This window comes from Haliaeetus leucocephalus, unplaced genomic scaffold, assembly GCF_000737465.1.
Source record: "Haliaeetus leucocephalus isolate CR32 unplaced genomic scaffold, Haliaeetus_leucocephalus-4.0 Scaffold1, whole genome shotgun sequence".
In the NCBI taxonomy this organism is placed as follows: Eukaryota; Metazoa; Chordata; class Aves; order Accipitriformes; family Accipitridae; genus Haliaeetus; species Haliaeetus leucocephalus.
The window spans coordinates 6,473,630-6,486,887 of record NW_010972437.1 but is presented as its reverse complement, the minus strand read 5'-3'; the positions used below and the strand labels follow the sequence as shown (position 1 = coordinate 6,486,887).

At 40.2% G+C, this 13,258-nt stretch overlaps 1 protein-coding gene across 1 annotated transcript in view; it reads left to right on the top strand.

The window, feature by feature from the left end:
• The window catches only part of PARD3B (par-3 family cell polarity regulator beta), a 430,355-nt gene that overhangs the window by 147,497 nt on the left and 269,600 nt on the right, over positions 1 to 13,258 (top strand). The window contains exon 4 of the mRNA XM_010565338.1: positions 5,590 to 5,699. Coding sequence (XP_010563640.1) covers positions 5,590 to 5,699 — 110 coding nt within the window. The remainder of the gene's footprint in view (positions 1 to 5,589; positions 5,700 to 13,258) is intronic.

Below are 13,258 nucleotides of genomic sequence, written 5' to 3'. Positions count from 1 at the left end.
CATGAGAGTTCAGGGAAAATACACAACCATGAATGTGTAGCTACTAATTTTTGAGGGTGATGCCAGCAAAAGGAAAAGATTGATCTACATGGCTTGAAACTAAATGATACAGTTTACTTTAAGGAAGGAAAACTCCAGGACTTTTTCTCATCAGCCTTGTCAAAGAGTATGTATTGTGAATAAGGCTGAGACATCCATGTGTGCTTAGAAGGTGCTATGGTACCATAATAGAAGGTACTCTTGCAAATTTTGAAAGAAGGGGAAATGCACCCTGAAGTGATTGAGGTTAAAAACTGTCATCATGAGAAAAATTTTAGTCTTCGCCATGTGTTTGAGTTTTCGTTGTCTGTAAATTACTGATGCAATGCAGCAAGATGTGGATAACTAGTTTTTTAAACTGAGTTCCTAAGTTTAAAATACAAAGTGCAACTCTGGTACAAAACAGTAGTGCCTGTAAATAACGTGTTTGTATGATCAACTTGGTATCCAGAAAGAAGTTTTTCTCTGTCTCATCATTCAGGGGAAGATGAATTTTCTGTTTGAGCTTACACTGGTTGTTATAAATGTTCTGCACAAATGCAAGAGCGTGAGTAGAATAACATGGAAACACAACACGACAAAAGGAAAGCGGTAAGAAAAAAGGCACTATTCTCTTTCCTGACAAAAGAAAACGGATGACAGAATCTCTTAAGTAAAAGTGTATAATTGTATGTAGTATGTCTGTAATAAATGGTATCAGTGATGCTTTTCCACTACATTTTATCCATGCCTAAGGAAGACAGTGATGAACAAGTTCAAGGTATGTATGTATAATGGATGTGTTCTGACTCCTGAGTCGGGTTGAGCCCTGGGCAGTGGGATTTGGGGAGGTTTCTCTCTCCAGAGTGCAAGGGAGCATGCTCGTCTTTCAAGAGCCCTGTGTGTGCAGTACAGAAGAGGCACGGAGAGGCCGAAAAAAGGAAAGGAGCCTGCGGGAGATGGGCGGGCTGGGAGGCACTGAGTGGCAGGGAAGGTGTTGTTACGGCAGGGAGCAGCCTGAGCTGCAAAGGAGATGAGGGGAGATGGAGGAGAGTTGGTTAGCTCAGGGAGCCGCTGAGAACTGCTGTCTCCTGAAACAGAATAAGGGATTCTCCCCGCAAAGAGGGAGAGCACTGCTTCTTCTCAAGTCTTTAATCCAATCTTCCTGCTTGCCATTTGTTTTCCCCTATTAGAGGGGGCATTTTGATTCAATTTACTTTTGTCTAATAAAAGGTTGTTTTCATGCTCCTGTGTCTTTGTGGTGTATGCATGTAAAACAATAAGGGCCAGAGGGACTGTTTTGGATGATTTTAGCTGAAGACTGCAGCTGACTTCGTGCACAGAGATGTTACGATTTGGGATATCTCTGTACAAGAAATGATGTTATATATGTCAGTAAATACATTTTAAAAAATTAAGGAAATAGACTCTGGTTTTCTCTTCAACAAGAAAATGATCTGTAGGACCCTAAAATTTACAACAAATTGGGAGAAAAGAGAAATCATTGTAGGCAACGGTCAAAAAGTCCAGGTTTTGTGCGAGTAGGGAAGCATTCCAAATAAGCACCATAAATTTCATAACCTCATGGCAATAAGCAAAACCTTGTAGGAATAAAAAGCAAGTAAATAGCTGCAAGGCACCTTCCCAAACTGGAAAACAGTAATATTAATCCTGCTGTTCCTGCAAACTTTGGTTTCAAAGTTTAGGCAGCTGTAAACTGAGAATTGGATAATGTAATTTTGCTTCAGTTGCTCTGGAAAACAGGGGCAGAAGGCAAGTGAAAGGATGTCTTCAAAACTGAGGGCAGGGTGGATGTGGTAAAAACAGTACCTTGCAGACAGAAGTGCTGAAGTATGGTCTGGTCTTACTAGACAAGCATTATGTGAGTGCTGTGGTACAGGAGACCTCTTCTTTCAATTGCTGCGGAAGCTGGGAGGCCCTGGAACAAATGAGGGTCCTGTCTCCCAGCAGTCACAGTGATGGGAGACTTCATCTTTCTCTCAGACAGAGGAATGAGAGAGAAATGAGGAGCTGCTTGTAGAAGACAGCTCAGGAAAAGGAGAAATCTTAATTTCAGAGTGAGAAGGCTTTGTGAGAAGGAGTGAGCTCAATATAAGTGATTTGGGGGGGGGGTCGTGTGTCCCCCACCCCCCCAAATCTTTGGCCTCTTTAGTTGACTGTGGGGAATTTTTTTTACACTCTTTGAGTTACTGTTGCTTTCTCACTGTGCAAAAAGGAGGACAGAAATGAGAAAAGGGCCTGGGATGATGGCCTTGAAGAGTATAAGCAACAGTATGTTTTAATTTGAATTCGGAATATGGCTCATTGAGTTATGAAAGTTTTAAAAATAGAAGTACCAAAGCAAAGGGCTTTCTGGTAGTTTAGCAAATGCATTTCTCTGTACTGTTCATGTTTATGTCAAAAGGAGTTGGAGACTAAATTATGCTGAATCATACAAAAGTTTTTCAGGGTCTGCTTTCAAACTGCTGTATTGAAGAGAGACTGAAATTGGATACAGGTGACCAGAAACCCTTTGGTCATACATGGAAATACTTATTTTAAGGAACAAGTATTTATCTTAAGGGAGTAACTGGAAAATCCAACACTTTTTGACTTTAGCTTTTATACACCTTCTTTATCAAATGTGCTTAGAGAGGGGAAAAAAATTTCTCTTCAGCACCATGTGAAGAACAGGAATATTTGAATGGAGAGATTTGGTTCCTTTTGACCTACTGAGACCTTTGGAAAATCACACAAAATGGATAAATTTGGTGATCAATCCTTTTCTTCAAAATCTCCTCATGCATAGCTCTTTATCAAGATGATAATCACTTGGAACAAAAAAACAATAGTCGCCTTTTGATTTTTGAGCGTTGCCTCAATACCAGGACACAAATTTAAGTCTTACTTTTGCTTTTCTTATTGGTTTCCTACATAAGTGGACATAGGGATTACTTGCGTATAAAACTGTTGCTCACTATGAGGAAGGGTAAGTGCATTAGGTTCTCTGGTTATTCCTCAGCATCAGGTGCTGGTATTTATTCCAGCTATAATTACAAAGTTGTGCTGAGTGTGAATGTGGTACAGTCACTGCAGCCTTGTTAGCATCTCTCTAATGAGGAAACTGTTTCATGTTCAAACTTACATTATAGATCTAGTAATTATGGCTACCATCAGTCCCAGACACTATAATTAATATTATAACTGACAGTTATAATCTTATTTTCATTCACTTGCAACATTTGAAAGATTACTTAAGACCAGTGTGCTTTTCAAATTTTTTGTTTGCCCATGAAAAAATTATTTTGGAAAGACTTAGGGAAAAAAAAAGTCATTTTTGTTTAATTTCATTTTGGATAATGTGAAAAATTCCTTTATCATATTACTAAAGATGTTTTTCCTCTTGCCCCACCTGGAAGTTTTGCAGGGAGTATTTCAGAGCATATTCTGCTAACTGAACGGCTGTGTCACTAGAAGTTGCTGACCGGTCTTTGAGGTTATTCCCAGACAGCACTTGAATAGACATGAAGAGTTGGTAAGTCTAATTGGAGATGCCTGCAAGAGGAAGCTGTTTAGTCTACAGCTTCTCTGAAACAACTGCAACTGCCTACGTCTATTCCCTGGGAATCCTGGCAGTCGGTAGTGGGAGGCAGATCTGCTGTGAATAAAATCTCTTCCCCCTCCCCTCTTTATATCCTTATTTAGGCTGTCTCTGCAGAGCCAGCCCAAGGCATGTTAGATACTAAATGAAGTTAATATAGGGAGTTATCCATTTATCCTTCACCTGCCTCTGTACCCAAAAAACCTGTGCCTAATCTGTCATTTGCATGCCTCAGGTTGGGATGGCACGTAAGTAGTGGTGATGGACTATTGCATCTTGTGAGCTTATGGAAATAAAATTTATGAGTGTATATATATGTGGGCATGCCATCATATTCAAATCGACCTTCCCTATAGGTTAAATGTGTGTTTTGAGTTTGTGTGGTGGGGTTTTGGTAGCAGGGGAGGGGCTGCAGGGGTGGCTCCTGTGAGAAGCTGCTAGAAGCTTCCCCAGCTCCAAGTCGGACCCGCCACTGGCCCAGGCCGAGCCCATCAGTGACGGTGGTAGCACCTCTGGGAGAACAGATTTAAGAAGGGGAACCTGCAGTGGAGGGTGGAATGTGAGAGAAACCCCTGTGCAGACACTGAGGCCAGTGAAGAAGGAGGGGGAGGAGGTGCGCCGGAGGAGGGGATGCCCCTGCAGCCCGTGGTGAGGCGGCAGGCTGTACCCCCCAGCCCACGGAGGGGAGCAGATGTCCCCCTGCAGCCCGGGAAGGAGCCCACGCCAGAGCAGGGGGATGCCCCCCAAGATGGCCATGACTCCATAGGAAAGCCCGCGCTGGAGCAGTCTGTGCCTGAAGGACTGAAGCCTGCGGAAAGGACCCACGCTGGAGCAGTTCGTGAAGAACTGCAGCCCATGGGAAGGACCCACATTGGAGAAGTTCATGAAGGACTGTCTCCCGTGGGAGGGACCCCACGCTGCAGCAGGGGAAGAGGGAGGAGTCCTCCCCTGAGGAGGAAGCAGCAGCAGAGACAACGTGTGATGAACTAGCCCCAACCCCCATTCCCCATCCTCCTGCACCGCTGCAGGGGAGGAGGTAGAGGACCGGGAATGGAGTTGAGCTGGGAAGGAGAGAGGGGTGGGGGGAAGGTGTTCTAGGGTTTGGTTTTACTTCTCAGTATCCTTGTTTTGATTTGATTGGTAGTATATTGAATTGATTTTGTTTCTTCCCCAAGTCGAGTCTGTCTTTTGCCCATGACCATAAGTGGTAAGTGATCCCTCCCTGTCCTTGTCTCGACCCACAAGCTTTTCTTTGTATTTTCTCCTCATCCCGCTGGGGCCAGGGGGAGGGAGGAGTGAGTGAGCGGCTTCATGGTGCTTTGTTGCTGACTGGGCTTAAACCACAACTATGTGGGTTTGTATAATTGGTAATGGAGAGACAAGGAGTTGCTCTGCATGGCTTTTGGACCTACAGCAGGAGAAAGTAAAGAACAGCTGAAAAGGAGATCATGAGATCCCAGTTTGGTGGGTTAATGCAGAATAGCACAATGAGAGCTGTCCTTGGTGTGCAGTGAAAGGCTTTAGACCATGTTGTGGTTTAGTTAAGCAACGACTACTGGTTGTAGGAAATAACAATAGCAGCCCACTTCTTCCTGTGTTCACGGTTATTTCTTAGATCAAGTGTCCGATTTTCTTGTTAGAACTTGATGGTACATGTGGTCACAGATACATGTGACTATGTGTTTGTTTTTTCCAAGAAAGTGCCTTTTTCTCCTGTTTGTCAGCAGTTTTCACCTAATTCAGCAGCTCATGGATGAAAGTCTATATAACAGCTTAAAGTGTTCTCATTTCTTTGGCTTAGTAAATATTAAATGGCACAACCCCATCAAATCTAGTAATTTACCAGGTGGATATTGCCACAGATAAACTTATTTTTAAGCGCTGTACACCTCTCTTAGTTGAACCACATGAAACTTGACCTTGTGTTCCTGTAGCACCCTTGAACCGTTGCTCTTTATTTTGTCTCTTAGGCACACCACTTCTAGTACGAAGAAGCAGTGATCCAGCTTTGGGCCCACCTGCTGACTTCCAGCCAAGTGCTTCGCATTCCAGTGACCACAGTCTCAAGCATGTTGTGGCAGTAGGTGTCGTGTAAATCACCTTTTTCTTAAGGGCAAAAACTGTTCTTACCTGTTGGTATGTAGCAGTTTTATAAGCTATATATGTATTTGGATCTAAAGCAAAGCGCATCACACTCATTTTCAATAAAGGAGAGAATTTACTCTGGACAAAATGGTTATTTTAGATGATACAGTCAATTAACAGTGGTTCTCTTTTTTTAAATTAAGAGATTCACATAAAGCTCAATGGTGATGCAAGGCACTGCAATATGAACTGAACTTTTAGCAATTATTTGTGCAGTATCGTATCATCCAGTTTACCATTGCTTAGGTGGAAAAAATGTACTTCCCCTTTAATATGTTTCATTGGTCTTGCACCCTTTTTACTTCCTTTGTTTTCTCATGGCATTGTTGTCTTCCTTTGGCACCCTGTTACTATCCTGCATGGTCTCTTCTTCTCTCACTTTTCTGTTTTATAACCTGTCTCTTCCCTTTTGAGGACAAATTTGTTTTCAACATAGTTATTACTAAATATTAGTGCAAAGACACAGTTATTCAGGATGCAGTAACTCTTAATCAGATGTTATTGCAGGCTGTCTTCAGTCTTCTAAAAGTGATACTGTCTTGGTCACACTTGGGCCACATTTTTTACTTTGCAATTTTAAGTCCTGAAGCTTTGTGTTTGTGTGTGGGGAAGGTGTTCCTATATTACTTATGCTAAAGAATTTCATCTTTTTATCTCTGAATGTCAGCTGGGATACATAAGCGTATCAAGCAGAATAGAGCTTTTTCAGAGACTTGATGTTTGCTTAGAAAGCTCTGGTGGGTCTGCTTCTGTGCTGCTTTATGCCAAATGAGTGCTGGCTTAAATGATGGTGCAGTTGCACCTGCTTTCATTTGCTTGTGAAATTTATGCCTTTTCCCCTTCAGCTTCCCTATGTCTGTTGCAATTTACTCCCTGTCCCCAGTTGTGTAAACTGGTCTCTCACTGTTTTGCTTCAAAACAAAAAAATGCTCAGAACCCCCCAGCCTCTTCGTTTGGCGTAAGGGGGACTTTTCAGCCTAGATCACAACTAGTTTATAGCAAGATTCCACAAATGGCCGTATTGGCACATTAGGGAGCAGGAGGAAAGAACTGGGTTCAGCAACACATGCTTGAGGTGGGAACCTTTTCAGCCGAAGATGTTGTATTAAAGACCATACTGCCAGTTAAGTTCATGTGAATGAAGTAAGTAAATAGAAAGTCATATGACTTGCATATAAATGATGTTCTGTGGGTCTGAATCTTAACTCTGTAATTCTGAAGGCAAACACAGGATTTTAGTTGACTGTTCATTGTTTCTCTTTGCATGGCCAAATGTGTGTGCATCTTATTTTACAATGGCTTGTGTTATTTGCTAAGTGATGCAATTTTAAAAGTGCTAGTGACTCTCCAAGTATATTATGGTGTTACAGGAGGCTGAACTTTGTCAAAGTCCTGCGTCATTTGTCAGACCTATTTGAGCTGAGACGTTTTTCTTGATGTTTCAGAGCACTTACATATTAATGAAATACTGACTTAGTCTGATAAATGAAAGTACAAAGAAGAATTCTTGGTTAACAGTGCAGATCTTACCCTTTGCAAAGTTGAGAAATGTGTGAGTATGTCAGTATGTAATGCTGACCTCTGGTATTTTATAACCATGAAAATTGGGAAAAAAAAAAAAGCTGGAAAAAATCGGTGAAGTTTATTGCATTCCAGTACATGTTTTGAATGCTTTATTTTTGACCATCAAGGAGAGAAAGATAGGTTTTTGGTGTTTTCTTGTTTTTTAAAAATATAATATTAGCAGTCACAAGTGCCATTTTATGCCATTATATGAGGACTGCAGTTATATTTGGAGGCTAAAACCTCACCATGCTTCACTGACTTGCATCAGTACACAAGAATCCTCTAGGCCTAAAGGAATTCTCTATGCCTGAAATACAGAGCATTCCTCTGTCAGCTATAGGGGTAACAGACAAAGCTAGACAGATAACAACAGTGGAGAATGCTCTCAGATTTTTTTAAATGTCATTTAAGTGGGGGGGAGGCCCAGAAGGTTGAAAGTTTTTATTGTTAAAGTGAAAATCTGTTACAGCAAAATACATTACACCAGCTCTTACTTTTGCAACTACCATTTCTAAAACTCTCATCATCAATCATACTGAAATATGCTTTAGCATAATGTTTTGGGAAGCATAGAAAGCTTAAATAACATAGGTTAAATTAGGTACAGATTGTTTTAAAACACGGGGAAGAATCGATATGTGACAAATGAAAAAACATGGCACAAACAACTGAACACTGCATTTTGAATATAGTTATGCTCTTTCACATGAGTGTTAAAGCAGTATTTAGAGAAAATTCATTTGTTTTGTATGTTGCTGCTGAAAATTTAAAATTAATAGTGCATTTCCTTTGCCACAAACATGTTTTTTTTTCACATTAAACTGGTTACTTTCAGTTAGAAAAACCAGAGCTGTTGGTAGATGAAACAATTTTCAGTCCATGTAGTAAAATTTAAGTCTCTGTATTTATGCCACAATTATCTTAGCCATCATTTTGTAATTGAAACTGACTTCTATAATTAGCTTAATTGTTTTGGCACTTCTGGCATTTTGGTGTGTGGCACATGTAGAACTGGCAGTTTGGTTCTATGTAGAAATACTCATAGTTAGACCGTATGCTGTCTTACATGGTATGTACTGATACACCAGTAGCTGATCAGATTTTTGAGAGGTTATTATCATATGAATCTCTGAAGACAGCACTGATTTGTCTCTAGGAGAGTGCAGGACAGATGTACAATAAGTAATGCATGAAATAAAACAGCAAACATGCAGTAATATAAGAAAAGAACATTGCTATCTAGTTCAGGTGAACCGGATGAACCTGATGAACCATTTGAGCTGTTCACAGTGTTTACAGAATCTAAGAAGAGCATATATTCGGGTTTTTAGATGTTGTTCCATTAATTCAAGGGAAGATTTTTTTTTTTTTTTCCATGCCATATGATCATTACCAAAATTACAAAATCTTTTTCTGGGTGACCAGGTAGTTTAAGAAGAATTTGAGCTATTCTTTCATATTTTCTCTGACACTTATTTTGTCTTGGCTGTAGTTTTAGCCCCAATTAACAAAATACTTCAAGATCAATCAAAAACTGATAGTGAAGTCCAGCATCTGTTCTCTCAGACTGGAAGTCATTTAACAGATGGTACAAAATTTGAGTATCTTTTTTTTCATCCAAACCTCTCCTTCCTTATCGTGATAGCTGCCACTGAAAAATTTAGAGACTGTAATCAGGGAAAAATAGGGGAAACAAACATCTGAATTTGTAATTGAAGAAAAGGTATTTGTTAGCGAATTTGTTAATTTATGAGGGCAACTGTTAAGCTCTTCTGTCTAGTTATAATCACAGAGCCCTGGCCAGGCTTTCAAAAATGGAAACTTCCCTCCCCAAGTCTCCAGAGAGGACCTTAGGGAAGCATAATTAGTATAATGCACTTCTCTGAAAAATTCGATGGCCGTAGCTTTGCTACAGCAATAGCCAAGTGCTGGTCCAGCTGCTTTTTGGCTGTGAATGGCCTGGCTTCAGAAGGTGGGGTTAGCAATGGGCATGAAGTCTTCCACCAGGGATCTCCCCTGGCACTGGGCCATGTTGTACGATTGAGACGGTCGAAGCCTTTCAGAGGGAGGAAGCATTCTTTGGCCACTTAACACTTGCTCAACACTTGTCCCTAGCTTGCTGAGAGGAGCTGCAGTTTCAGGTACTCTGTGCCAACTCAGAAGTTCCTAGCTGGATCCCTCTACCCAAGCTCCACTCTGGTAACGATGAGATGCAACAAGGCATAAAGTCTGAATTGTGAGGTTCTTCTGGTTTGTGGGTTTTGGGGTTTTGTTTTTGTTTTATTGTTTTGTTTTGGTGGTTTTTGTTTTTTTTTTTACTTTTTAGGGAGCATAATACATTTTGCTGCTTTTGCTCAGTCAAGTTCATCCAGGTTGTAATTGTTAAGGTATAATTAAAACATCTGAACTTTCATTTCTGGAGATATCATTTCTGCTTATCTCTCTCTTTGTCCAGGGACGGACTTCCCTACTATCTTGACTCATGACTGCTCATCTGTCATGAGTTTTAGATGGAGGATTGTGGTCCTATTTAAGTTGATGTGAGTTTTGCATTAATTCTGGTGGGTCTAAGGTTTCACCCCCTCTTGTTAACTTGCTGATTATTATGGGGATGCTATGTTCTGCATGACTTTCTGTTCTTTTATAGTTGCATGTTTCCTGGATAAATACTTGGGTTAACTTGGAGTTAATCAATGGGAACGGCTGATTAAATTGTATTCATCCACATTTAGAGATACAATGAGATGCTGGATCAATTGAAGAGCTGCTCCAGTGGCTCAATACAGTTTCAATTTTTACCTAGATGTGACTTGAAATTGACTGTATTTTATGCATTGTGGACATATAATTTGCAATTTTGGATAAGGTTCATATATAATCAGAACATTTTTATGTTTCAAGCCCTTGTTAAAAAGGGTTGAAACCTCCTCTGGTTCCTCTGGCCATTAATTGTATTTGTAATGTATTAGCCTTCATGATTAAGTGTCTGCAGATTCGCATAATGCGAGCGTGTGTAAGGATGCAGCTCCATGATTTGTTCCTTTTCGATAGTATTTTATGTACGCATGTAAACATAAAGATATGCTACAATCAGAACTTGGCTTTGAGATAAAGATTATCAGTAGTACTTTCAAAATGTTTGGGTATCTTCGTATAAGAAAAAGGCAGAAATATTACTTCATCTAATCAGGCTATTTAAAAGCAGGGCAGGGCAGAAAAGGTTGTCTTTGACACAGTGGTGGAATAATGCTGTAGAGATCTGGTGGCTTTCTGCTAAGGCTTGAGCTAAGAGACTGCACTACCATGAGGGTTTTATTGTCTGTCTGATTTTAGAAGATAAAACTTTTGCCTGGTATGTTTACTCATCCTGACTAGGTCAGGTAGTTTTAATTTCTGGTCCCTTTCCATGTGTTAGAATTTCAGCATGAAATTTTCCTGTAGTTATGTGATAGAATCATAGAATAGTTTGGGTTGGAAGGGACCTTTAAAGGTCATCTAGTCTAACCACCAGGGGCAGGGACATCTTCAACTAGATCAGGCTGCTCAGAGCCCAGTCCAGCCTGACTTTGGATGTTTCCAGGGATGGGGGCATCTACCACCTCTCTGGGCAACCTGTTCCAGTGTTTCACCACCCTCACAGTAAAGAATTTCCTCCTTATATCTAGTCCAAATCTACCCTCTTTTAGTTTAAAACCATTACCCCCTGTCTTATTGCAACAGGCTGGGCTAAAAAGTCTGTCCCCATCTTTCTTATAAGCCCCCTTTAAGTATTCCAGGAGGGGGGCTATGAGAAGGAAACAAGGTATTTGGAGAAATGCAGTAATTCTTCAGGAGCTAGCAGTGCTGGAAGGATGGTGCGCTTGTAATGCTTTAAATCCAGGTTTGTTGATGTATAATAATTAGACAACAAATCAAATAGAGATGGAAACACATCTTAGGTATTACAATGTGTGTTGCAAAGTAGAGGCAAGACTGCTTCCCTGCAGTGGTGTGGTCTCAGACTGTCATTCAGAATAGCAAGGTTTTTAAGTTCTGGAAGGCATTTACTTTTTTCTGGTAAAAGTTTTCCTATTAATAATTTAACTACTGCTCTTGAAATAGTGCTGTGTGGAACTGAACAGAAGATCTGGGGAGATTTAAAAGAATTTTCTGTCATTCAGCTGGGGAGTTCCAAAGAGCTTGAGTTTTTTAAAAGGGAATTCTGATGTGGGTGAATCCATTTTAAAGCAACTACTGTGTGTCTGTTTATGCTGTGGAACATATATAGAACACTCCTAATCAGCACAGGAGCTTGTCAGTGTATTGCTTTGATGTCTGATTAGATGATCATAGGGACATCTGCAGTGAGTTAGTTTTGAAGTTGTTGGTGTGAGGCACTGCAGGAACCAGAGCTGTGTGGCACTCTTACACTGTGAAAAACTGCTGCTTTTAAAGAACCTTTTATAAATCCAACTATGCAGCTAGCTGAGGGCTGTCAAATTAACAAAAGCCATTCCTTCTTGATTCTTTCTCTTGCTTTTCAACCAGGCACCGCTTTTTTCCCCTTCCTTGTACTGTGTGCTGTGGCATTCTGTGTCAAAAAGAAATTACTTTATATTGTAGATGAAAAACTAAGAAATGTAAATGAAATATTTGTAATACTTGAGAATACTGAATCGATCATCTGAAAAAGGACAGAAGTGCCCTGTGGTAATTTCTTCTTTTGAGGGTGCAGAGAGGTACATGTGTAGGGGGGGGAAAGTCCTCTTTGTGTTCCTTGCACAGCCTACATTTCAGAAAAAGTGTATTGTTTTACCTGTATTGTTTAAGATGAGCAGTGGGTGTAATTTACATATTTTTATTTGAGAGGGATAAGTAGACTTTTTGTGATTTATTTTAATAAGAGCTAATAATGAATGTTCTGTGACGTTAATATAGCATATAAATTATCAGTAAAAATGGTACAATTGGTAAAAGAAGTTATTAATTGTTGATGTGTTGCTTTCTAAAGCTCATTTCCAATGAGAGGAGTGCTTTTTACTGACTATTCATGAGAGAAAGTACCTAGTATGAAAACCATCAAAGTTCTCCATTGTTCTGGAACTTATGTTAGTAGGGGGCTGGGTTTTGTTTCCTCTTTAAAATACATTTTGGACCTTGGCTGTCATTCTGAAGATACCTGATTGTTTATAAACCTTCCTCCTTTGTCCTCTGCCTAGTGTAGTCAGGTAGATGTGATTGCAGGTGATGGAAGATGACTGAGAGACTTAAACTCTTTCTTTTTCCCACGTGGCCTATCTTATAAAGAATGAGGAAAATTACAGGGTGGAAACAAGAACTGCTGACAACAAAAGGAAAAAAGGTCATGCTTTCAATGCTGTTGACACATATTCATCTCTAGCTACATCTTTGGGGTCCTACAAAATACTGTCATTCCATCTGGAACAGCTTTTAGCAGGCAGCTTATGCAACAGGTTCATGGCGCTGAAATTGGAATGAAACATTAGCAAGTTACTCGTATGTCTAACAGTCAAATTAAAAGTGGAAGATGACAGTCAACATGGCTCATGCATATTGTTTACTGTCAAGCTCTAGAAACATTTAGCTAAAGTCAAATAGGTTCTCAGTCAGTGTCCTCCTGAAATGCCTACTACTAAATAAATAATGTTTTTCATAAACATAGCAATCCAGTGGACAACTGAGAATAATAGCAGAGATCTTTGATACTTGCTTAGACCCAAATGTTGCTGTGACATTAGGAAAAAAACTCATTTCAGATTTTTTAATGTGTCATTTTGCAGTGCACTGATCTATGAGACTGCCCTTGCTCTGGTTAAGATATCTGTGTCTCTGAAAGTGAGATCTGTGGCTTTGTTTCTCTTACAGGATTGACAGTTATTCACACTCAAAGGAGGTGATTCCCCCCCCCCCCCCCCCCCCCTGCGGTGG